The sequence below is a fragment of the Antechinus flavipes genome, chromosome 4 (genome assembly GCF_016432865.1).
Source record: "Antechinus flavipes isolate AdamAnt ecotype Samford, QLD, Australia chromosome 4, AdamAnt_v2, whole genome shotgun sequence".
NCBI classification, from domain to species: domain Eukaryota; kingdom Metazoa; phylum Chordata; class Mammalia; order Dasyuromorphia; family Dasyuridae; genus Antechinus; species Antechinus flavipes.
In genome coordinates this window covers 142198315-142223319 of record NC_067401.1, presented here as the reverse complement: position 1 = coordinate 142223319, position 25005 = coordinate 142198315, and the positions used below count along the sequence as shown (strand labels likewise).

At 38.9% G+C, this 25005-nt stretch overlaps 1 protein-coding gene across 1 annotated transcript in view; it reads right to left on the bottom strand.

Annotated features, from left to right (window-relative positions):
* Positions 1–593: 593 nt before the first annotated feature.
* Positions 594–25005, bottom strand: part of WNT3 (Wnt family member 3) — a 95064-nt gene continuing 70652 nt past the window's right edge. The window contains exons 3-5 of the mRNA XM_051994905.1: positions 14766–15031; positions 13709–14197; positions 594–1491 (exon numbers count right to left, since the gene is read on the bottom strand). Of these exons, the coding sequence (XP_051850865.1) occupies positions 13718–14197; positions 14766–15031 (746 nt within the window). The 3' untranslated portion in view covers positions 594–1491; positions 13709–13717. The remainder of the gene's footprint in view (positions 1492–13708; positions 14198–14765; positions 15032–25005) is intronic.

Below are 25005 nucleotides of genomic sequence, written 5' to 3'. Positions count from 1 at the left end.
ATGCATGCGAGGCTCCTAGGTAATGGTGTAGGCCATCTTAGAGAACAAGGAGAGTGCTATTCATTGTCTCCTGACCCTGGCTCTAAGAATGTGGTAGCTCAAATAGAAAATAACTTTCTTCTTTCTTCCCTGAATCCTCTTCCTATACACTTTTGTAAAAGTTCCCCCCAGCCCACCCCACCCCCATAAAAAAATCAATAATTTGCCTGTAGTTCAGTAATCCATAGGAGACATAAAATTGTTCGAAGGCTGGGTAATTGATCTTACTAAGTGCATTCCAATAATCTGTGGACCAAGAAGATCAAACCTGCCTGTTGTGAATGGATTATGTCAAAATCAAGGGCTGTATGATAAGTCAATGTTCTAAGTACTGCTTCTGAGTAAAAGTAAAGGGAAGAAAAGTGTTATTGATGAGCTTTTCATTGGATTGAATTTTTCCTTATATATGTCAAAGAAAGGTATAGACAGTTGTTGGGGGGGAGAGGGAATTGTCCTTATTTCACAGGAAACAAGAATACTTCTCATTCCTACAACTAAAGTGAGGGAGGGGGCGGAAAGAGAGAGAGAGAGAGAGAGAGAGAGAGAGAGAGAGAGAGAGAGAGAGAGAGAGAGAGAGAGATGGATAGGCTCATAAAGACTTCTGTAAGACTCCATCAGAGCTGGTGAACAAGCCTTGCCCACATTGCCAGTTCACAAAAAACCACTTGACTGCATTTTCAGGTGAAACCTCTTTACCCAGAGACTTTGGGTTTTGCATCTATTGTTCATAAATGCTTCTTAAGCAGAACAGCCCTCTGGAAAAAATGAGACAATAATGAACCGCTGCTATTTGGGCAGCTTAGCAGGTGCTTAAAAGTTCAAAAGCCTCTTCCAGCCCAGCCTTGGCCCAACCTATCACTTTATCCTCACTAAAACTATGGCTTTTCACCAGCACGTAAAGGGATGTCACATTTGGATGGGAGCAGTTAGAGAAGAGGATACCACAAGGGGCTGTCCTGCCTCCTAATTCCCACCTCGAAGACATTTAGGAAACCCCTTATAAGTAACAGTTTGAAACCAGGGATTGTTGTTATCAGGCAGAGAGCTCAGATCAGCCCAGCCTGTCCTGCTGGAGCTGACTTTTTTTTTTTAATTTTAATTTTCTCTTAACATGTGCAAAGATTAACTCTGAGGTCTGTGCCTGTCAGACCCTAGAGAACCAAAGAGAAGCCCCTTCTTTAAAAACAAAAAACAAAAACAAAAACAAACAAACAAAAAAAAAAAACCGAACATCCAGAATAGGGTGAAAATCTTGAGGAAAAGGAAGGAGGAATAAGTCCCATTCATTGGGTGGGTTAGGTCCAGGTAATTTACCACGTGTGCATCTGACATTAGTCTGTTTTGTTCAACGTTCTTCGATGCTGTGAGCATGGGTCCTGGCTGTCGATCCTGGCTTTCCCGTGGGACTGTGGTCAATCCTCCCAGCCACATGCTTCACCTGCTCCCAGTGCCCTTTGGGGAAAAAAAAATGAGAAAGACTGAAAAGGGAAGATCTCATGTTCTTGGGAGACCACCCATTTGGGTGTGAAAATAAAACTTGTTTATTCTATCTGCTCCACTAACATTCCCAACTTAATAGCAGCTCTAATTTCATTCATTAAGGATTTTTAGCACTATGCAACAGCTACTTGGAAAATCTGGTAGCCTTGGGGACAACAAAGTAAAAAGGTTTTTATTTTGTAAGATTTAACAAATATGGAATCTAACAAATAAAACATCATAAGACCAGATATGGAAGGGATCTATGCTGGCTACCCTAGTAGTCTGACATACATGGATGTTGGATTGGTTGGAATATTAGGAGAAAGGATTCCAGCGTATTTTATAGTGACTGCAGGACACTCGTCATCCTTGCCAATAGCTCCTCATCCATCCAATCAATCAAACTCTTCTCTACCCAAAGCCTGGTGTTGTGTCCATGAAATTCTTAGTCATTGGTACAAAGATGAAAATGAGGTTAAAAAACAAATAGCTACTTGTCCTGAACAAGTAGAAGCTTTACAGGATATGTATTAAAGAGCAATGATTTGATTCACTTTATTGTCTCTGCACTTTTAGCAGGAAAGGAAGATTTGTGAGCTAATAAAATGCTTTATAATTCTCTGCAAGGATGATTTGGAACTGGTTTGTATACCTAGGCAATGGTTTAAAATTCATTAATTCATTTGACCAACATTTAAGTCGAGGTTGTCTGTGTTAAGACCACTTCTGTCTTTAAATCATGAGCTCAGTGGTTTACCTGTCTCAGTCTTCTCAGGGCTTTTGATTTTCAAATCAAAAAGCTCCTTTCATGGAGCCTATGCTTATGAGGCTGCCTGAGGAGTTAGTTATCTGGCCCATCTTCCCCAAACAGGTATTTCTCATTCTACTTGGAAAGGAAGAGATCAATCAATGTTTCCATGATGAATTATCTTAGATGGGGACCCAAGGCCAACCTAACTGGTTTGATGCTTTGTCTCCAAAATATACCTTAAAGCAAACCCTTAAAATGTGATAGGGGAAAAGGTCATTAAAAGTATAGACTTGAGTTTTCTATCACTGAGAAATCCTAACCTGAAGGAAATGATTCTGCTTAATTGATTCTCTGAGAACACTGTGAGGGTATCTTTCATTCATAACATGTTTTGCATATTGAACCTCACCCTTTAAGAATCAAGAAACTGAGGTCCAGATTTATTAATCCACTTTCCCAAGGTCTCCTACGTAGTGATAAATAGCTACCGCTACATGGATTACAACCTGGAGACTAGAAATTAAGAAACCTTGTCAATATCCCATTTAACTGTTCCAGGATCATCTATAGGTAACCGGGGTTAGCCCTTTAGCAAAAGGCTTAGACCTCAGTCTGCTTGAAAGCTAGTAAAGACCATAACTCACACAAGCCGCAGGAAAGTTAATATTTTTATATTTTTTAATTAATCCACTGGAAAGAACAGCTATTAATTTTTCTCTCCCAGAAAAATCCTGGGCTTGAGGTTCAGTATCTCACTCTATTTTATAATCTCCTGAAGCCATTTTTTACAAGTTGTCTGAAATCCTTCCCTCTCCATTGTTCTCAGTGGATAAAGTACCAGTCCTGGAGTTACTCATCTTTGTGAGCTGAAACCCAGCTCAGACACTTACTAGCTGTGTGATCTGGGTAAGTCACTTTTTTGCCTCAGTGTTCTCATCTGTCAAATGATCTGGAGAAGGAAATGGTAATCTGCCAAGAAAACCCCAAATAGGGTCACAAAGAGTCGGACACAACCAAACAGCGATAACACCTCTCAGAACCCTAGACAGGAGTAATTGTGGTAAAGGCAGCTGGAGGACCTGTCTTTGCGAGTTTCATCTTGTGATCCTCCCTCTGGCTTAGCTTTCTCTGTCTCATTAGATTGCCTGTCTTCATGACTCTAAAAGATTAAAGAAGCACTGGTCAACCATCCAGGAGCCAACAAGGAGAAATTCTATTCTTGATTTGTCTCGAATCAACAGAAAGAAATTGGCTGCTGAGATGGAAATGATGGAAATCTTAGGGGAAAGTGATCACTCTAAGAGCGGGTGATAGAGGAAGGATAAACTGCAGACATTCTGACAGATTCCCTATCAGGCATTTGAGAAGAATAGATTTTAAAAGATTCAAAAATTGGACCTAATGCATTCAAATGTATTACTATAATAGACTTATTCCAGCCTAAAAAGGCAGGAAACTGCTTTAAATGACATCTGGGAGACAAAAAAAGAAGCCATTTTGATATGAAGGAAGAAGTTGTCCAAAGACAAATTAATGTGCAGGAAACTCACCAACGAATCAAGAATATGGAAAGACATGGTATGGGATAGACTTTCTCAAAGTGTGGACCAGGGACTATAGTAGGTTCCTCAGACCTTTTCAAAGAGTCCACAAGTTCAAAACTATTTTTATAATACTGATATTTTAATCTCTAATATAGTAAATATCAATAGATATAACTGACATAAACCAAAGCTCTTTGGCGATCTTCAATAATTTTTAAGAGTTTAAAGAGTTTAAAGGTCTGAAAACTACTAATAGAAGAGGGAAACAGTAATATAAAGTTCTTGGTAATGTTCAATTCTTCATGTCTCCATTTGAAGTTTTCTTGTCAAAGATACTGGAGTGTTTCTTTTGCCATTTCCTTCTCCAGCTTATTTGACAGATGAGGAAACTGAGGCAAACAGGATTAAGTGATTTGTCCATAATCACCCAGTGTGTAAGTGCCTGAGTTTTAAGAGGTTTAAACTCAGGTCTTCTTGACCCCAATCCCCAGTTGCTCTAGGCACTGCACCACCTAGCTGTTCTTGGTCCCAAGCTATTTAACATTTTTAACAATTTCTTGGATAAAGAAACAGATGACATGCTGATCAATTTTTTAAATAAAATGAAGCTGGAAGAGAGGCAATATACTGGATAAAGCAGGATTCAAAAAGGCAGGTTAGATCACTGCACTGAATCAAGTTGAAAGGTAACAGGAATAAATGTAAAAGTCTTACATATTGGTTCAAAAAATCAACCTCACAAGTAGCAGCTGGAAATGGCATTGGCCAGAGAACCCCAAACCCAAAGAAGATCTGGGACTTGTTGGTAGTGGACTGCAAGCTCAAGATGAGGTAATTTTATGGGATGTCCCAAAAAACCTGATGCAGGCTTGGGCTTCCAGGACTGAGGAGGAGTTCACTCTACTCTGGCACGCCCAGGACCCCTTATCGGAACTGGGTCCCATACATCATACCTTAGGAAGGACAATAACAAGCTTGTCCAAAGAGAACAAGCAGGTGCTGAAGGGCCTCAAGTTCATGCCATACGAGGATGAGTTGACAGGACTGGGCATGCTTAGCCTGGAGAAGAGAATACCTGGGGAAGGAGGAGGAGGTAGAGGGACATGATATCTGTCTTCAAGTATTTGAAAACCAATCACCTGGAAGAAGGATTAGACTGGTTCTATTTGGCCCCAGGGGGCAGATCTGGGAGCAACAGGTGGGCGTTGCAAAGAGACTGGAAATAAGGGGAAACTTCCTAACAATTAAAAAGTATGCAGAAGTGAAATGGACTGCCTCGGGACGTAGGGTGTCTCCCTCCCCAACCCCCAACCCAACTTTCAGGAGGTCTTCAAACAAGCTGGATGACCTAAGTGGGGTTCAAATGCTGGCTTTTGTGATCATGGATCATTACATCTTCTGTGAACCTCAATTTTCCCATCTGTAAAATTAGGGATTTAGACTCAACCTCTAGGGTCCCTTCCAATTCTCAAGCTGTACTCACTCACTTGTATATTCTTAGAAGAAAATGTTTTTCTGGTGTCAGTTGGACCCAATGGCCAATACTCCTAATAGAATGCTAAAGTTCTATAAAATGACCCTTCAGTCACTATTCACAAAGTGGATACAGAGCAGATCTATGCTATAGATGGAACATTGTTTTAGGGGACCCATTGGCAAAGTTCAATGAAACTTTTGGTAGAGTTTTCTTTAATTACAATACCTTTTTGATTTTCATAAATGAAATCTTCTTGAAGACTGAAAAAATATTTTTCCTCTAGTAGATAAATGTCATTAGATTGTGAGCTCCTGGAGAACAAGGACTATCTTTGGTCTTTTTTTTTTTTATTCTCAGCATTAAGCATGTGCCTGGCACATAGTAGTTGCTTAATAAATGTTTATTGATTGATTGACTGATTAGTTGATAGGAGCCCTAATTAGACACTTAGGCTCGGAATCCTAAATTCTCGGGGGAGAAGGAATCGCAAATCATCCTTTTTACTTACAAGTGAGGAAATGGAGTGCTGCAGAGGAAAAATGGTTTGCCAAAACCAAGAATTTATAAGCTATATATACTATTAAGCTGAATCTGAGATTTTAGTTTTCTACTCTAGAATGAAGGACTCTACATTTTGTGGGTCAGGATTCATTGCTGGGGAAAGGGCAGAGGGAAAGTACAGAATGTGGTTCCCCAAAAAAATAACCCAACTAGGTATTGATGTGGCAACCTTTAAAATCCAGTTCTTGGTTAACTAAGAGAACAGAAATCTTCTTTCATATCATTATTCCTGCCAGAAAGAAAAAAACCACCAGAGGTTGTCAAGATTATTCAGCTGGTTTTGTCAGGGAATCTACACAGACCTTTATGTTAAGGACCTGTGATTTCATAATTGTGTCACGAGTCTCTTGACCAATACCGACTGAGTGACCTGCCTATGTCAAACACCTAGTGATCAGTCAATTAATCAATATTTAAGAAGTGCTACTCTATGTCAGAAATATATACATATGCATATTATATATGTAGGTTATGAATAATAATAGCTACTACCTTATAAATATTATCCTATATTTATAATGGAAAGAACATCCACATCCAAAAACAGAACTATGAATGTGAATCAAAGCATAGTATTTTCACGTTTTGTTGTTGTTTATTTGCTTGTGTTTTTTCTTTCTTGTGGTTTTTTCCCTTTTGATCTGATTTTTCTTGTATAGCATGATAAATATGGAAATATGTTTAGAAGAATTGGATGTTTAACCTATATTGGATTGCTTAATGTCTAGGGGAATGGGGGAAGAAGCGAGAAAAATCTGGAACACAAGGTTTTGCAAAGGTGAATGTTGAATATCTTTCTTTGCAGGTATTTGGAAAAATAAAATGCCATTATTATAAAAATTAAAAAATTAAAAGCATATTATCTCATTTCATCCTCACAACAACCCTGAGAAGTGAATGCTCTTATTATCCTGATTTTATAGATATGGAAACCGAGGCATAGAGATATATATTTTTTTAAATCACTTACCTGTGATCACATAGCTAACCAATATCTGAGATAGAATTTGAATTCACATATTTCTGATGCCAAGCATGATGCTCTTTCCATTGTGCTACTCAACTGCCTTTGATCCTCTCTTTCTAGCTCTAAGTTCAATTTTCTATCCACTAAATTATGCTACTTCTCAGATGATTTTATTTGTATATGGAAAAAAGGAAAGCCCGAAAAGAGGAGTTTTTAAATTCATTGCAATCCTTATGGACAGACAACAAAACCACAGTGTCCTGATTTCCATTTCAGATCGCAAGTCCATAACATTCTTAATGTTGCTTTCATAGCAAGTGGTCAATTCAACCTGGACTCACCAAACCTAATAAGGTATCTGGGAACAAATTTAGTGTTTCAGAGACCTTTCTGACTTTATGTTTAGCCTTTGAAATCTAGAACTGTTTCTAAGAGATTTAATACTTGGTTTTAGGTTAAATGATCATGATTTTTTTTGTGTTTCTTTCTGTCATGGGTAGTTATGATACTACCCATCATAGTAGTTACAAATAATCAGCAATAACTCAATGGTAATACTTGGGGTGTATGTGTGTGTGTGTGTCTGTCTCTGTTTCTCTTTGTCTCTCTCTATATCTGTCTGTCTCTGTCTGTGTGTCTCTCTGTGTCTCTTTGTCTCTCTGTCTCTCTCTTTCTCTCTCTCTCTCTCTCTCTCTCTCTCTCTCTCTCTCTCTCTCTCTCTTTCTCTCTCTCTCTCTCTCTTTCTCTCATCTGTGATTTCCTTTGGTGTATGCAACTCCCATAATGGAAAATTTCCTCTTCTAATACAGATAAGCAACTGGTCTTTATGGTCTTAATGAGTTACCTGGGGCCACCAAGTTAATAATCACATAATCATACTGCTAGCCTGTTCCAGAGGCAGGACTTGAATTACTTCGGATTTCCCAAAGCTGACATCACTATTAGATCCCACTTATTGATATTCATATAGGGCCTTCAGAATTGAAATAAAATCTTCAAGAGGCAAGGAGACCCAATTATTTCTGTGCTCCGCTTCTCCTGAAGCACCCCTAGCATTATTAGTCACATATTATTAATGCCCTGAATTTAGGGAAAAGTGTGGCTTTATAGCAAAGAATTAACTCAACAGGAAATGAGCTACCCACCAAAGGAGGTATTCAAGTGGAGAGCCAGAAAACTACTTGTCAAAAATGTAGTAGAAAGGATTTCTGCCCTGCTATGAATTGCACTGGATGACTCTTAGATTCAATTCTGAGATTCCATGAAAAAGAGCAGATTCCTGATAGAGTTAGGAAGGAAAGGAAAGAAAGCAATGAAAAGAAGGGAAAAGATGAGAGACAAATGGAGAAATAGAGGGAAGGAAGAAGGGAGGGAGGGAGAAATCATTTAAGTATCTACTATGTGCCAGCACTGTGATAAGCACTTTACAAGTATTATCTCATTTGATCCTCAGGAGGTAAGTGCTTCTAAAGTGGGCTTTGGGAAAGTATCTCATCTATCTAAGAGAACATAGTTTATTCAAGATGACTGACAATAGTAAATTTAGAGAGTAAGAATAAATGATACAATCAGGGACATAGTGCAAACATAAATGATACCAACAGAGATATTATTCCTACTTTTCAGTTGGCAAAACTGAGGCAAAGTTTAAGTGATTCCCCCAAGATCATACAGATAGTAAGGATGTCGAAGTCTTTCACTGTTGATCATTTTATAATATTGCTATTATTGTATACAATGATCTTCTGGCTCTCCTGACTTTATTCTGCATCGATTTACATGGGTCTTCCCAAGTTTTTCTAAAACTATCCCCTTTATCATTTCTTATAGCACAGTAGTATTCTATCATTATCATATACCACAACTTATTCAGCCATTGGACTGATGGACATTCTCTCCATTTCTAATTCTTTGCCATTACAAGAAGAACTGTTATAAATATCTGTGTACATATAGGTATTCTTTCTTTTTCTTTTTCTCTTTGGGATACAGAACAGTGGCACTGCTGGATCAAAGGGTATTCCTAAATTCCTAGATAATTTTATCTGCCATAAAAAGAGACAAGAAAAAGCTTTTATATGGAAAGAAGGAGTGGGAGTACAGAGTGAATGAGTGAACCTTATTCTCAGCAAAATGAACTCAAAGAGGAAATAACACAAACACTCAATATGGGCATAGAAATCTATGTTACCCTGCAGGAAAGTAGGAGGGGAATGGAATATGGAAAGGGGGGAAGGTGATAAAAGAGAGGACACATTGGAGAAGGCAGTGGTCAGTAACAAAACACTTTTGAGAATGGGCAAAGGACAGGGGGAAAGGAGAGAGAATAGAATAAATGAGGGAAATACATTTGGCAATAGTAATTGTAAAAAGAAATTTGAAGCAAGTTTGTCTGATAAGTCTCATTTCTCAAACATAGAGGGAACTGAGTCAAATTTATAAAAAATAAGAGCCATGCCCCAATTGATAAATGATCAAAAGATATGATCTATGCCCAAAGAGCTATAAATTCATATATATCCTTTGACTTAACAATACTTCCACTAGCCACGAATCCCAAAAAAAAATTTTTTTAAGGAAAAGGATGTATATGTACAAAAATATTTATAGCAGCTCTCAACTCAGGGTAAAAAATTGAAAATCGAGGAGATGCTCAGTCATTTGGGGAATAGCTGGATAAATTGTGGTATGTGGTTATGATGGAATGTTATTGTTCTGTGGGAAATGATGAGCAGGATGCTTTCAGGAAAAAAAAACCTGGAAAGTTCTCCATGACCTCAATGAGCAAAGTGAAATGTACTGTATATAAAATAATAGCAGTGTTCTGGGATGACAAGTTGTAAATGACTTTGCTATTCTCAGCAATATCCACAACTACCACAAAGGACTTATGATGAAAAATCCTATCCATACCCAGAGAAGGAATTGATTGTGTCTGATTACAGATTGAAGCATTCTTTCTCTCTCTCTCTCTCTCTCTCTCTCTCTCTCTCTCTCTCTCTCTCTCTCTCTCCCCCCCTTTCTCTCTCTCTTTTATTCTCTCTCTCTCTCTCTCTCTCTCTCTCTCTCTCTCTCTCTCTCTGTCGTCTTTCCCACCCTTTTATTTTTTTGAAGTGTTTTTGTTTTTTTTTGTTTGTTTGTTTTTAGGATGGGAAATCTATGTTTTCTTTCACAACATGACTTTTTGGGAAATGTTTTGCATAACTTCACATGTGGTTTCTTAATGGGGGTTGGGGAGTGGATGATAAGGGAAAGAATCTGGAACTCAAAAGTTTTAAAAATAAATGTAAAAAATGTTTTAAATGTATCTAGAGAAAAATATTACATAAATAAAGAACTGCTAGAAAAAATAAAAGATAAAAAATCAAAGGGTATCCATAATTTTACAGTCCTTTGGACATGTTTCAAATTTTTCTCCAGCTTAATTGCACAAGTTCACAACTCTACAAACAATGCATAAGTATCCCTATTTTTTCTCATCTACTTCAACAGCTGTCATTTTTCTTTTCTGTCATGTTAGCCAACCTAATAGGTATATGATGAAACTTCAGAGTTGTTTTCTCTATTTCTTTAATTAATAATGATTTGTAGCATTTTTTTCACATGACTATAGATAGCTTTGATTTCTTCTTCTGAAAATTACCTATTCACATCCTTTGGCCATTTATCAATCTGAGAATAGCTCTTATTTTTTTGCAAGTTTGACTCAGTTCCCTATATTTTTGAGAAAACTGTTACAAAATTGCCCCCCTCCCCAGTTTCCTGCTTTCCATTCAATTTTGACTGAATTGATTTTTGTTTGTGTGAAAACATTTCTAATTTCATGTAATTAAAATTATTGAGTTTACCTCCTGTAATCCTCTCTATCTTTTGTTTGATCATAAAAACTTTCCTTTTCTATAGCTCTGATAGGCAATTTGTTGTTTATATCTGTGTTTGTATGAAAAGTGTTTTGTAATTGTGTTTACATAGTTTTTGGGTTTATCTTGGCATGCAGACTCCTAAGTATTTTATATTGTCTGCTGTTTTTAAATGAAATTTTTTTTCTATCTCATCCTATTGGGTAATGTTGATAATATATAGAAATAGCAATAATTTATGTGGGTTTATTTTCTACCTTAAATCTTTGCTAAAGTTGATTATTTCAGTTTTCAGTTGATTCTTTAAGTATACCATCACATCAACGGCATAAAGTGATAGTTATGTTACATCATTGCCTGTTTTTATTCCTTTGATTTATTTTTCTTGTCTTTTTGTTAGAGCAAATATTTCTAGTACATTTTTTAATAATAGTGGTGATAATGGCCATTCTTACTTCACCTCTGATTTTTTTTGGGAAAAAAGCTTATCCCCATTATAGATAATGCTTCCTGAACATTTTAGAGAAATACTGCTTATTTTCACAAAGCTTCATTTATTTCTAGAATGAATGTTGTATTTTGTCAAAAGTTTTTTCTACATCTATTGAAATAATCTTGCAATTGTTGTTTTGTCATTAATATGGTCAATTATATGGATAGTTTTCCTAATATTGAACCTGGTATAAATCCCACCTCATCATAATAGATAATCTTTAATTGTTTAAGAACTTTCAACTAGTTTTTTACCTGATTCTCGAGGATTCTCTAAGCATAACATCATATCATCTGCAAAAAAATCTATAACTTTTTTCCTTGTTCTTATTCCTTTGATTTCTTTTTCTTGTCTTATTGATGCAACTAGTATTTCTAGCATTTTCTTTTTTAATAATTTTCATTGGGGCAATAGGAAGAAGAGAGGATTTTCCATTTTTAATTGAAAAAAAGTTTTTCATTCCTTCTCATTCTACAATAAGAAGTAGGGGTTTTCACAGGTGAATAAAAGGCTATTTTATGGGGCTTTTTATAACTTTTTTGTTGTTGTTTGTCCTTTGTTCTCAAAGAGCACCATGACATCAGAAATATCAACTTGCAAATGAATTGGATTTAAATGAGGGAGGTCTATGCAAAGTCACTAGACTCTCTCTCTCCTCCAGAGCCATTTGGATCCAGTGGCAAGATAGATCAAGAGATAGTCCTGGATGCAGTGGGAGGTCTTGACCTTTTTTAAGCTAAGGTCTTTCCCAGGTCTCAGTTTGACTGAAGAAATCATTCATTCAGTGATTAAGGCTAGATAAAAATGAAGCAAAGAATGGCTTCTTTTACTTGGAAGAAAGAAAGATAGAAAGAAAGATAGAAAGAAAGAAAGAAAGAAAGAAAGAAAGAAAGAAAGAAAGAAAGAAAGAAAGAAAGAAAGAAAGAAAGAAAGAAGGAAGAAGGAAGGAAGGAAGGAAGGAAGGAAGGAAGGAAGAGAGAAAGAAGGAACGAGAAGGAAGGAAGGAAGGAAGGAAGGAAGGAAGGAAGGAAGAAAGGAAGGAAGGAAGGAAGGAAGGAAGGAAAGAAGAAAGAAACAAAGGAAAGAAAGAAGGAAGGAAGGAAGGAAGAAAAAAAGGAAGGAAGGAAGGAAGGAAGGAAGGAAGGAAGGAAGGAAGGAAGGAAGGAAGGAAGGAAGGAAGGAAGGAAGGAAAGAAGGAAGGAAGAAAAAGAAAGAAAGGAAGGAAGAAATCTGAGAAGTGAAGACCTCAGGGTTTCTGGCCAAAACAGAAACAATTGCTATTTACACTTACTCTGAACCATCAGACTTCATATAATGACCAAGTGAGACTTGGACTGCAACCCATGGTTGACTATTCAAGTACAGCCAAAGTGATTTGAGTATGAGTCATGATCCATAAAAAAGAAAGCTAGCCTTTAAACCCCAAGATACTTGTTAGATTTCAGCAATTAAAATTAACATTCCTTTGGGCAGAACTTCTGTGGGTAAAGATATGATTCCCTATGTGGAGAAAAGAATGAGAAGAAGGAAAGAAGGAAGGGAGGAAGAGAGGGAGGGAGGAAAGAAGGAAGGGAGGAAGGAAGGAAGGAAGGAAGGAAGAAAGGAAGGAAGAAGGAAAGAAGGAAAGGAGGGAGGTAGGGAGGAAAGGAGAGAGGGAGGGAGGAAGGAAAGGAAGACCTACATTGTCCAACTGGGAAGTCTCCAGTGGGGCAGCTACAACTACTTGTAAATTATTCTTTGTCCTTTGTTCTCAAAGAGGAACATGACATGGGAAGGAGATGTCATGACTTGCAAATAAATTGGGTAGGCTGTGCCAAGTCACCAGTCTCAATCTCTTCTCCAGAGCCATCTAAATCCAGTGACAAGATATTAGGATGACTGGAAATGACCCTAGGTTCTTTGTAGAACTATATTGGATATCTCCCTAAACCCTGATGTTTTAAAGGGGTCCATATATTAAGAAGTTAAACTTCTGTACAAAAGTCCCCATCTCCTCTTTTCAATTGGTCTTTTACTTAATAATCAGGCTCTTTTTTCTCCACCTGAGTTTAATAGTAGCAGAACACTCAGTGGCACCCTTTGTGACTTTGAACAAACTGTCCTCCTTATGAGTAAAACATTGTCCATCCTCATCTCTTCTTCTTAGAATCCTTGCCTCTGCCCCCCCACCACTCTATCCCCACCCCAAGCAATCTGCTTCATTATCTACTAGAAGTTTAAATGAGAATTTCAATAAGTTGTTGAACCTCTATCCATTCCATCACCCGCTTCTATGGTTCCTGTATATCTGTGGCCTTAAGGTCATTACTCCATTAGTCCAAGGTCATTTCATTTAGATCTGGAAAGCCTGTTTCCATTTCAAGCTATCTAGGAACTCAAATACCTGGACAAACTGGAACTGACTATGGGTGTCAGGAGGAGGAATAAACAGCACTTGCTATCTTATTCTGGTTATCAGGGGTCATTTTCACCCATCCCTCCCTTTCCCTCTACATTAACCAACCCCTACCCTCTCTTTCTGGTTTGCCTCCTACCTCCGGTCTTTACTTGCAGGTATGGACATCATAGATACGGATACACTCTTGGCAGCTGACATAGCAACACCAATGAAAGATGCAATGACATTTCTCCTTTCGCTTCTCTGTCCGTGTATTGTGGCCTCGGCCACAGCACAGAAGGTCACAGCCATCGATCCCATGGGAGGTTACGTTACAAGTCCGGTCCCTAGTTCCGAAGGACCCGGTTTCAGGATTGGGTTCACAGAAATTGGGGGAGTTCTCATAATAAACCAGGTCCCGCTCAGTAGGTGGTTTGAAGAGTGCATACTTGGCCCGGAGGGTTTCCACCCATCCCCTTGACTCTCGGTGTTTCTCTACCACCATCTCAGAGGCACTGTCATACTTGTCCTTGAGGAAGTCACCGATGGCCCGGAAGTCAGGCTGGGCCCACCAACAGGTCTTCACTTCGCAGCTCCCCGAGAGCCCGTGGCACTTACATTTGAGGTGCATGTGGTCCAGGATAGTCTGTGGGAAGGAGAGGGACCAAAGCAGCCACAGTATATCTCAGGACTCTCATTTCCTCTTTGTAAGGTTACCTATAACTATGGCCAACTGGGCAAGGTTTATTTCTTAAGCTTCAAAGTCAAGCAAAAACTTATCTCCTCCCACATTATCATTCTGGGTTTTTTCTGACTCAACACCCCATTCCCTTTTCCTTCCCTCAAAATTTCTTTAACCTTGTCTAGGAGAATAGATGGGAAAACTGAGGTCCAGAATTGAGAAAAGACTCAGCCTGACAGCGAGCAAAATGGCAAAGCTGAAGAGGAGAGCACAGATTCCCTGCTGATTCTTCTCTTACTTATAAACAACTAGATCAGTGTTCCTGAAAGACAAGGTCTCCTAGGCAGAAAACCGTCCAGCCAAAGGCAATGCTGGGAGCTGATTAGAAGGTGCTCTGGGGGCATAAATTGAGAGCCTTGAGACCTGAAAGGAAGAACTGGAGTAGGAAAATAGAAGTGAAAGGGAGTGGGATCAGAAAGAAAAAGAAAGAAGATTTGAGAGAGGAAGACTGAGGGAGAAGGCTCTTACTCACCGTCCTGCCAGCCTCATTGTTATGTTTGTTCATGGCAGAGCGGGCATCTGGGCGATTCTCCCGGGCATCAGCAAACTCCCTGGAGACCAGCACCCCAAAGTCAGCATCTTCACTGCAGCCACCCCACTTCCAGCCATCTCCAGGAGGCCCCTTGTGATGGGAGTCACAGCCGCAGATTGTAGAGGTGCCCTCGGCACAAGACCGGGTGACGGCAAAAGCCACGCCAGCTGAGGCAATAGCATGCACAAAAGCAGATTCTCTAGTGGCTGTGGGGGAGAAAACATTCAGGCTAAAATAAGGGAATGCTGACCTAATCCCTGCTCTTAGATTCAGATGGACGACATTTTTAGTGTATCCAATAGGGAAAGACGGGATTGAAAGGAGCGTGAGAAGGCTCATTCCAATATCAAAAATTCCCATAGCTGCCCAGCGGCAGTTAGGTTTCACAAGGTTTAGAACACTGGACCTAAAATCAAGAAGACCTGAATATCAATCTGCTCTCAGACTCTGATTAACTGTGTGACTCCAGGCAAGTTAGGTTTCTCAAAATGGGAATCTAATAGCACCTACCTCCCAGAGTTGATGTTGTGAAGCTCAAATGAGATAATATTTATAAAGCTTTTTGCATAGGGCCTGGCACATAGTAAGTACTTCATAAATGCTTCCTGCCTGCCTTCCCTAAAGCACACTAGCAAACAGAGACATAAGAGAGACAGAGGGGAAAGAGACAAAGACAGAGAAACAGAGACATAGAAACAAAGTATTAGAGAGAAGAGAAAGAGAGGCAGAGAACAAAAAGATGGACAGAGAGAGCAAAAAAGAGAGAAGAGAGAGGGAAAAAGATGGAGAGAAAGAGAGAGAGAGAGAGAGAGAGAGAGAGAGAGAGAGAGAGAGAGAGAGGAGAGAAGGAGAGAGAGAGAGAGGAGGGAAGGAAAAAGGGGGGAGGGAGAAACAGGGAAATGGGAAAGGAGAGAGAGAGGGGAGGGAGACAGAGAGAAAGGGAGGAAAAAGGAGAGAAGGAGAAAGAAAGAAAGGGAAAGGGAAGAGGAAAAATGAGAAAAGGAAAGAGGGAAATGGGCAATAAAGGAAAGGGAGAATGGGAATGAGAAATGGTTTAAAAAAAATTTCATACTATAGCACCCATGTTGTAAATGTATGGGTCCAGCAGACTCCCAAGCCCCGCTACTCAGGCTTTCTCTCCTACTGGAGTGGAGAAATAAGAATAGCTCATGCGGATAAATAGTTTTCCTCATAATAACCTCCAAAAAGCAAGTAGTGCCAAGTATTATCACCACTTTACAAATAAGTAAACTAAGGCTCAAAAAGTTAAATGACAACTAATAAGTGTCAGATTCACATCTCAAACCTGAAGCTTTTCATGCCCTCTCAGAATGGCCCACCACATGGGCAAGAAGACCCCTCAAAAGCTGTGTCACCGAAACAGCTACACCCAAAGAAGGAATACTGGGAAATGAATGTGAACTATTTGCATTTTTGATTTTCTTCCCGAGTTATTTTTACCTTCTGAATCCAATTCTCCCTGTGCAACAAGAGAACTGTTCGGTTCTGCAAATATGTATTGTATCTAGGATATACTGCAATATATTTAACATATATAGGACTGCTTGCCATCCTGGGGGGGGGGGAGGAGGGAGGGAGGGGAAAAAACGAAACATAAGTGATTGCAAGGGATAATGTCGTGTAAAAATTATCTTGGCATGGATTCTGTCAATACAAAGTTATTATTAAATAAAATAAAATTAAAAAAAAAAAAAAAAAAGCTGTGTCACCAATTCTTACCAAAGAAAGAGTGTTAACTAATAGTTTCAAGCTATATTTGCACTAATATTTTTGACACGTTATTTTGCCTCTTGGGATTAGAATCAAAAATCTTTAATATCAGAAAAGGTTAAATCTAATTCAATTTAACAAAATGTTTAGTGCAAGCTTATTGCACAGAGAAATACATGAAGTTTTGATAAAATACAGTCTTCTGCTTTCATGGGATTTCTTCAACACATTCACAAAAATTCAGAAACACTATAAAAGAGAGAGAAGAGGAAAGTCTAAAGGGGAAAAGAAAAATTATTAAGCAGAATTGGAGGGGATGCATGAAGGTTCCCAACATCTCAGTCATTTCTGATCTCATCAGCTCCCATGGGTCAATAATCATCTTTATGCAAATGATTTCCAGATCTATATATCAAACCTTTGTCTCCCTCCTGAGCTCCAGTCCCACATCACCAAATGCCTATTGGACATCTTGAACTGGTTGTTCTACAGGCATCTCAAACTTACCATGTCCAAAACAGAACCCATTTCTAAATCCCTTCTGAAGAACTAGAGATCATTATTGACTACAAAATGGAAAATTTTGATTATATCAAATTGAAAAGTTTTGTAAATTGTAACAAAACTAATGCAGACAAGATCAGAAGGGAAACAATAAACTGGGAAAATATTTTTACAGTCAAAGGTTCTGATAAAGGTCTCATTTCCAAAATATATAGAGAGTTGACTCTAATTTATAATAAATCAAGCCATTCTCCAATTGATAAATAGTCAAAGGATATGAACAGACAATTCTCAGATGAAGAAATAGAAACTATTTCTAGCCATATGAAATGATGCTCCAAATCATTATTAATCAGATAAATGCAAATTAAGACAACTCTGAGATACCACTACACACCTGTCAGATTGGCTAGAATGACAGGGAAAGATAATGCAGAATGTTGGAGGGGATGTGGGAAAACAGGGACACTGATACATTGTTGGTGGAATTGTGAACACATCCAGCCATTCTGGAGAGCAATTTGGAACTATGCTCAAAAAGTTATCAAACTGTGCATACCCTTTGATCCAGCAGTGTTTCTACTGGGCTTATACCCCAAAGAGATACTAAAGAAAGGAAAGGGACCTGTATGTGCCAAAATGTTTGTGGCAGCCCTGTTTGTAGTGGCTAGAAGCTGGAAAATGAATGGATGCCCATCAATTGGAGAATGGTTGAGTAAATTGTGGTATATGAATGTTATGGAATATTATTGTTCTGTAAGAAATGACCAGCAGGATGAATACAGAGAGGACTGGCAAGACTTACATGAACTGATGCTAAGTGAAATGAGCAGAACCAGAAGATCATTATATACCTCAACAACGATACTGTTTGAGGCTGTATTCTGATGGAAGTGGATCTCTTCGACAAAGAGATCTAACTCAGTTTCAATTTATCAAGGATGGGCAGAAGCAGCTACACCCAAAGAAAGAACACTGGGAGATGAATATAAACTGCTGGCATTTTGGTTTTTCTTCCCGGGTTATGTATACCTTCGTAATTCAATTCTCCCTGTGCAACAAGAGAACTGTTTGGTTCTACACACATATATTGTATCTAGGATATACTGTAACCTATTTAACATGTATAAGACTGCTTGCCATCTGGGGGAGGGGGTGGAGGGAGAGAGGGGAAAAATTGGAACAGAAGTGAATGCAAGGGATAATGTTGTAAAAAATTACCCTGGTATAGGTTCTGTCAATAAAAGGTTATATATATATATATATATATATATATATATAAACCCCTTCTGAAAACCTCTTTCTTTTGAGGGTATTTCTGTCTCCCTGGTCTCAACTTTGGCCTCTTCCTTTACTCATTATTTTCTCTTATCCCATGTATTCACTCAGTTTCCAAGGGTGGTTTTTTCTTTCCATTTTTACCTTCTCCACTTCTCTCACATCTATCCCTTATCTCTACTTCTATTCTAATTCAAGCCTTTCAACACCTCTCTCTTAGACTATTTCAATAGCTTTTTAATTAATCCATCTGCCTCAAATCTTCCCAGGTCCCAGAGCTGCCAAATTTATTTTCCTAAAGTGTAAGTGTGGCCTCCTTCCAACCTGCTTCAATGAACTCCAGTGGCTTCCTATGATCATAGGAATCAAAGTCCTTTGTTTTATATTTCAAAGCTTCTCATACCTTTCTATGTTTCCACTCTTCTTGCCTGTTCTCTCATTTCACAAACTCTGTTCCTTTGCACTGTCTCCTATACCTGAATTGGAATGTTCTTCATTCTGATTCGTACCTCTTGGAATCCCAGGTTCCCTTCAAAACACAGCTCAAACACTACCTTCTGCAGATCTTTCCTGATACCTCAAACGCTAGAGCCTTCTTCTCTGAAATTATCTTCTAGATGTAAATTGCCTGGACCTGATTATATGTATGTGGCCCATCCTCAATCCCCTTTACAATGTACCTTCTTAAGGGAAGGAACTGTTTTGTGTATCCCCAGCGCTTAGCAAAGTGCCTGTCACATAAGTGATTAATAAATGCTTGTTGATTGATTGGCAGACTGATTATTAAACAAAGCCCAGGGACAGAGTTGGGGAAACATCATCTCCCTAGCTCTTGGGATAGGGAAACAGGGAAACCTATCTTCAATCCACCCTTCTTCTCACACAGACCCTCCAGGGTTTCTTCATCTAGGGTAGCAATGATTGTCTATCTATGACCAGGCAAAGGATAAGAAGTGACTTCTCAAGTCACTGCCCTCATCTTTGCTCCTCCTCCTCATTTCCATGCTTCTTGTAGAGTTCACCATCCTCCAGAAAGGACAAGGCTTTGCCCAAACATGCAGACTCATTGGCATGGGAGCTGGTTTCCCCTCAAAGAGGGGAGCAAATTACCAGGAGAACAATTTACACAGTAACATTAGCAATGGATTGATACATAACTTGGAGATATTTAAGATCTCCCCTTGTGATGACCAACCACTAAGGATGATAGAGAGAAAATTTTCAATGATTTTCCCAGGGGACAGAAAATGGCATTTATTTTATTTTATTCGAGATATGCAGAATGTGAAGATTTCTTTTGCTGGAATATAAATGTCAAAAAGATCTTGTGGATATTTTTCCCCCACAACAGGATGAGATGGAAGGAAAATTGATTTTTCTTAAATAAAAAAAATTTTTTTTGAAGAAGAGAAATAATCATCTAGTCTATACAGCCCACCAAGTACCTCGGTGTTCTTTCTGTTATGTTCGGAAGCTGTTAAATAAAATTGGGAAGTGGCAAGTGATGAAGTTCAGGTAGCTCTGCTTAACAGCACCCAAGGTTTGGAGTAGGGATCCCCAGTTATTCTCCCCACCCCCTGCTGTCTCCCCGAAATATAAACGTCCTAACTCTTTTCTGGCCCAGTTCCGTGGGAGATGGAGGAGAAAGCAACCCAGGATCTGCACATTGGGAAGAAAAGCGACCGTTCTTCCAAAGTGGGGGAGGAACCCGAAAAACTTCAGCCAAACCCTGAACCTCCCAAGCCGCCCCCGCCCTCATCCCCCGAGCGGGTCCATGCTGGGCCCAGGGAGGAATTTCCCAGAGCCTTCTTGGGTTCCCAGCCCTGGGGAGGGGCAGGAAGGGGGCCGCGGGGCGGGAGGGATTAGAGAGCCTGAGAACTGCGGCTGACAGTGAGCCCCTGTGCCTAGCCCCCATCCGGCCGGCCGTTACCTGCTGGGCCACTCAATCTCCCTTTGTTCCCCCCGTGTCACACTGTATTATCCGCCTAATGTGGCAGGCTTCCTCTGGCCACTGCGCCCAGGGCGCCAGGGCCCGGCATTCCCTGCCGCCACCGCGTAGCAACGGGCAGCTCCCCCCAGCCGGGCCTCCCCCTCCCGGGCCGCGCGGGGCCGGGAAATCCCTATTGATGGGGCTCCCGCCCCCCCGCCGCTCCCCGGGCAGAATGGGGGAAAGGGCGTGTGAATGGCGCAGCGATGTGAAATGAGTGTGGCGGGGGCCGGGCCCGCAGCCCCAGCCTCACAGTGGGGGACAAGGCTTAGCCCTTTTTCAATCAATATAAGCTCATTTTGCTCTATCCTCCCCCAGCTCCTCCCTGGAAAGGGGGAGAGAAAAAAAATCCGGAGTTTGTAACATGACCACCCGCCCTGTTTCCTACCCTGGCCCCTCCTTCTCTCGGTTCCCTGGCTTGCCCCTGCCCCTACCCTTGCCCCTTGCACACCCCCCAGACCTCCGGCCTCTCCCCCTTCCTGTCTTGGTTCCCTGGCACCTGACCCTTGCTCCAGCCCACCTCAGCCCCCTGGGCATTCGAGTCTCCCTGAGTCTCAGCCCTCCAGACTAATCTTACACTTCCAAATCATGCGTCATTGCTTTTCATCTACCCGGTGAAGACCCTCAGTCACAGGCCACCAGCCTCAACAGCCTCTGAGATATCCCAGACAGGCCCACCTGATCTCAGCCCTCTCCACTCCCAACAAACCCTTCACTCCTCGGTCTCCATCCAGCTAGCCCTGAAGATTCCGATTAGCAGCCTTGCCCCTGGCTGGACAGTGTTCCAGAGCCGACCTGTCGTCCTGCCCTCTCTTCTCCTCGGGGCTCTGTCCTTCTTTTCCTGACAGCCGTGGTCCTGAGCTTCACGAGGCAGGCCATGCTTCTGCCTTTTGGAACTTCAAACCCGGGCCAATGATTAGCCCAGTGTGTGTGGATAGGATAGGGTCAGAGGTACTGGTAGGAATGGGATCCAGAGGCAGACATCATTGGCAACAAAGAACAATTTCTAGCTGCCCTGTGTGAGCTCTGAACCAAAGGAATTAGACAGACACAGTCCCTGCCCTTTAAGAGCTGGCAATCTAAGAAAGACAAAATTAATGAGAAACACAGGTAAAGGGTTCAGGAAACAGAATATTTGGAAAATCATGGATAGCCATTGTGTTGCATGCGGCCCAACAGAAGACCAAACTATTTAATTAAAATTAATTGTAGTAATTTGTGAACATGTCTTAATACTCCCCCTTCTCACATGTACATGTCCCAGTTATGCATACAAGCACACAAATATGCACATATTAGTGGGTAAGCTCCTTGAGGACAGGGGTTATCTTATCAGTCTTAGTAGTTCAGGGCTCACCTCCCAGTACACTGTACATACAAGCAAATTGTGCTTGATAATTGCTGTTAATTGAATTGAATCAGACATGTTGCTATGAACCTGCCTGCATATGGTCAAACATCCTTCTAAAATACAAACAATCTTTACTCTGGGCATAGAAAGTTGAATTTTTCATGTAATCATAAGATCGGTAAAAGAAATATAATAAGAACCATAAATAATATCTTTTCTGTTGCTTTTTGTGAACTATAACCATCATATGGTCTTTACTTCTTCATTATATGAGTTGGGGGGTGTGGTGTCTATAAATAAAATAGCCGGGCTTGGGCCTTTAGCTCTCATATATACTCTATGAATATTCATGAATGTGCAAATATATGTGTATGAGTGTGAAAAATATCCATATTTCTCTATGATGATAACAAGTATTTAATCCAGCTATCGTGCATATTTTATGAATAGGCATGAGTGTGTTGATGTATGTTTATATATATATATAGGTATATGAAATATATCTATATTTCTCTATGAATGATAATAGCAAGTATTTAGTCTTTAGTTATACTATGTATTTTATGAACAGGCATGACTGGGTGTGTATATATAAATACAGATGAAATATCTCTCTATTTCTTACTCTATGACAATAGCCAGTATTTGCTAATTAGCCATCGTATATATTTTATGAGTAGTCATGAATATATGTACATGTGAAATACATCTATATTTCTCTCTCTACAACAATAGCTATATTTAAGTACAATGTGTACTTTATCAACAGGTTTTGTGTGAATGTAAAAATAAATACAAAATATCTTTATCTCTCTCCATGACCATAGCCCGTATTTAGTCTTTAGCTATTGTATATATTTATGTGAATACATATGTTTACATATATACACACATGTAATGAAGAAGGCTAAAGCTCAGTGATGGCTATTGTCCACAAAAGCTTCATACATTGATAAAGATTAAGTGCATTCAAAAGTGGAGAAGAGTGGCTTTGCAGCCATATGACAGACAAAAGAGGAAGTCTTAGGTGCATCTCATTCTCCACCTGGAAACAGAGAACTATTGTTTTCCTCGACCATGAAGTAGAAAAGGGCAAGGCCTTACCAGCTGCCAAAATCCTATTTTGCCACAAATAAATTGAAAGAAACAACTTAGTCCAGTGCCACATAAGAAGCAAAAAAATAGGAAAGAAATACAGCTGATATTGATATAAAGTGCTTTCAAAGTGTTTTGCATACAGCATCTAATTTGATCCTTACAACAATCGTGTTAAAAAGTACCAAATGGGGTAGTAGTTAGAATTTGGGGACTTGGAGTTAGGAAGCTCTGATTTAAACTCCTATGTAAAATGCTTACTAGTTGACTTTCCCTAGGTAAGTTTGCATTTACTCTCATCTGCAGTTTGTTCATTTGTAAAATATAAATAGCAATAGTATTCATCTCAAACGGTTGTTATGAGAATTAAGTAAACTTTTAAACATATATTTAATATGTGTTTTATATATATAGTATATATATATGTTTTATACATATAATAACACATATTAAATATATGATTGCACATTATATAACATTATATATAATCATACATTAGATAAATAGATATAGCCCTAAAGTGCTTTACAAATCTTAGAAGTGCCATAAAAAATGTTAGCTAGCTAATGGTAGCAATAATAATAGTAGTAGTAGAAGAAGATTATGGAGAGACAGACATAGCCTTGACATACTTTACAAACCTTAAAATGCCACAAAAACATAAGCTAGTAGTAATACTACTACTAATAGTAATAATTGTAGACAACTATGTATAGATAGCCATAAAAATGGTATCTAGCTAGTAGTAGTAATAGTAATAGTAGTAATAATAATTGTAGCAGTAAATTATGTATAGATATATTCCTAAAGTGCTTTACAAACCTTCAAGTGCCATAAAAATGTTAGCTAGCTAGTTAGTAGTAATAGTAGTAGTAGTAACAGCAGCAGCAATATTATTTCCATTTTATAGATGAAGAAACAGAATCAGAAAACTTAATTTGACTTGCCCAGGGTAACACAGCTAGTAGTAGTAGTAGTAGTAGTAGTAGTAGTAGTAGTAGTAGTAGTAGTAGTAGTAGTAGTAGTAGTAGTAATAGTAACATAATTATTCCCATATACAGATGAGGAAACAGAATCAGAAAACTTAATTGACTTATCCAGGGTAACACAGTTAGTAGGTGTAAAAGGTGGAACTCATCTTGGATTTTCCTGAGTCTAGGCTCAGCATGCTAACCACCATACCATGTAGCCTCCCTAAAAAGTGGAGAAACATCATGACATATGGGGAAAACACCAGACATGGAGTCAATAGCCTTGGGTTCAAATCCTATCTTTGATAGTTGGACAGAATCTAGTAAATGATAATGACTGATTCTCATTTTTTTCTCCTGTAAAATGGCAATAATTATTGCTAATGATAGTGAATAATGTGCCTCACTTAGTAAGCTTTAAAGAGCTTAAACATGATCCATTATTATTATTATTTTAAAATAGTATTTTATCTTTCCAAATACATGTAGACAGTTTTCAACATTCATTTTTGTAAAACTTTGTGTTGCAATTTTTTCTCCTTACCTCCCCCTTTCCTATACAGCAAGCAGTCCTATATAGGTTAAACATGTGCAACTTTTAAAAATGTATTTCCATATTCATCATGCTGTTCAAGAAAAATTAGATCAAAAGGGGAAAAACATGAGAAAGAAAAAAACAAGCAAATAAGCAACAACAACAACAAAGGTGAAAATATTATGCTTTGATGGTCTATTATTACTATTGGGTGAAGAGAACAGAATGAAGGGCAGGAAGAAGGGAAAAAGTATTAGGAAAAGAAAATTGAGTGATGGAGGAAAAGAGAAAAAGAAGAGCAAAAGCCTAGAAAGTAGATGACTAAGTTCAATACAAAGGAGGTGTGATTTAGTTCCTTAGAATATCAACACTGCTTAAAAATTAACCCAATCAATGATCAACTGTTAATGACTTTGCTGTTCTCAGCAACACAATGATCCAAGACAATTCTCAAAGACATGATGAAAAATGCTATACATACCCAGAGAAAGAATTGATTGTGTCTGAATACAGATTGAAGCATACTTTTTTAAAATTTTATTTTTCTTAAGGGTTTTTTTGTGGGGGGATGTATGTTTTCTTTTATAACATGACTTTTATGGAAATGTTTTATACAACTTTGCATGTGCCTTCTCAATGGGTGATGATGGGAAAAAAGAGAATTTCAAACTCAAAACTTTAAAAAACAAATGTAAAAAATTGTTTTACATGAAATTGATGAAAATAAA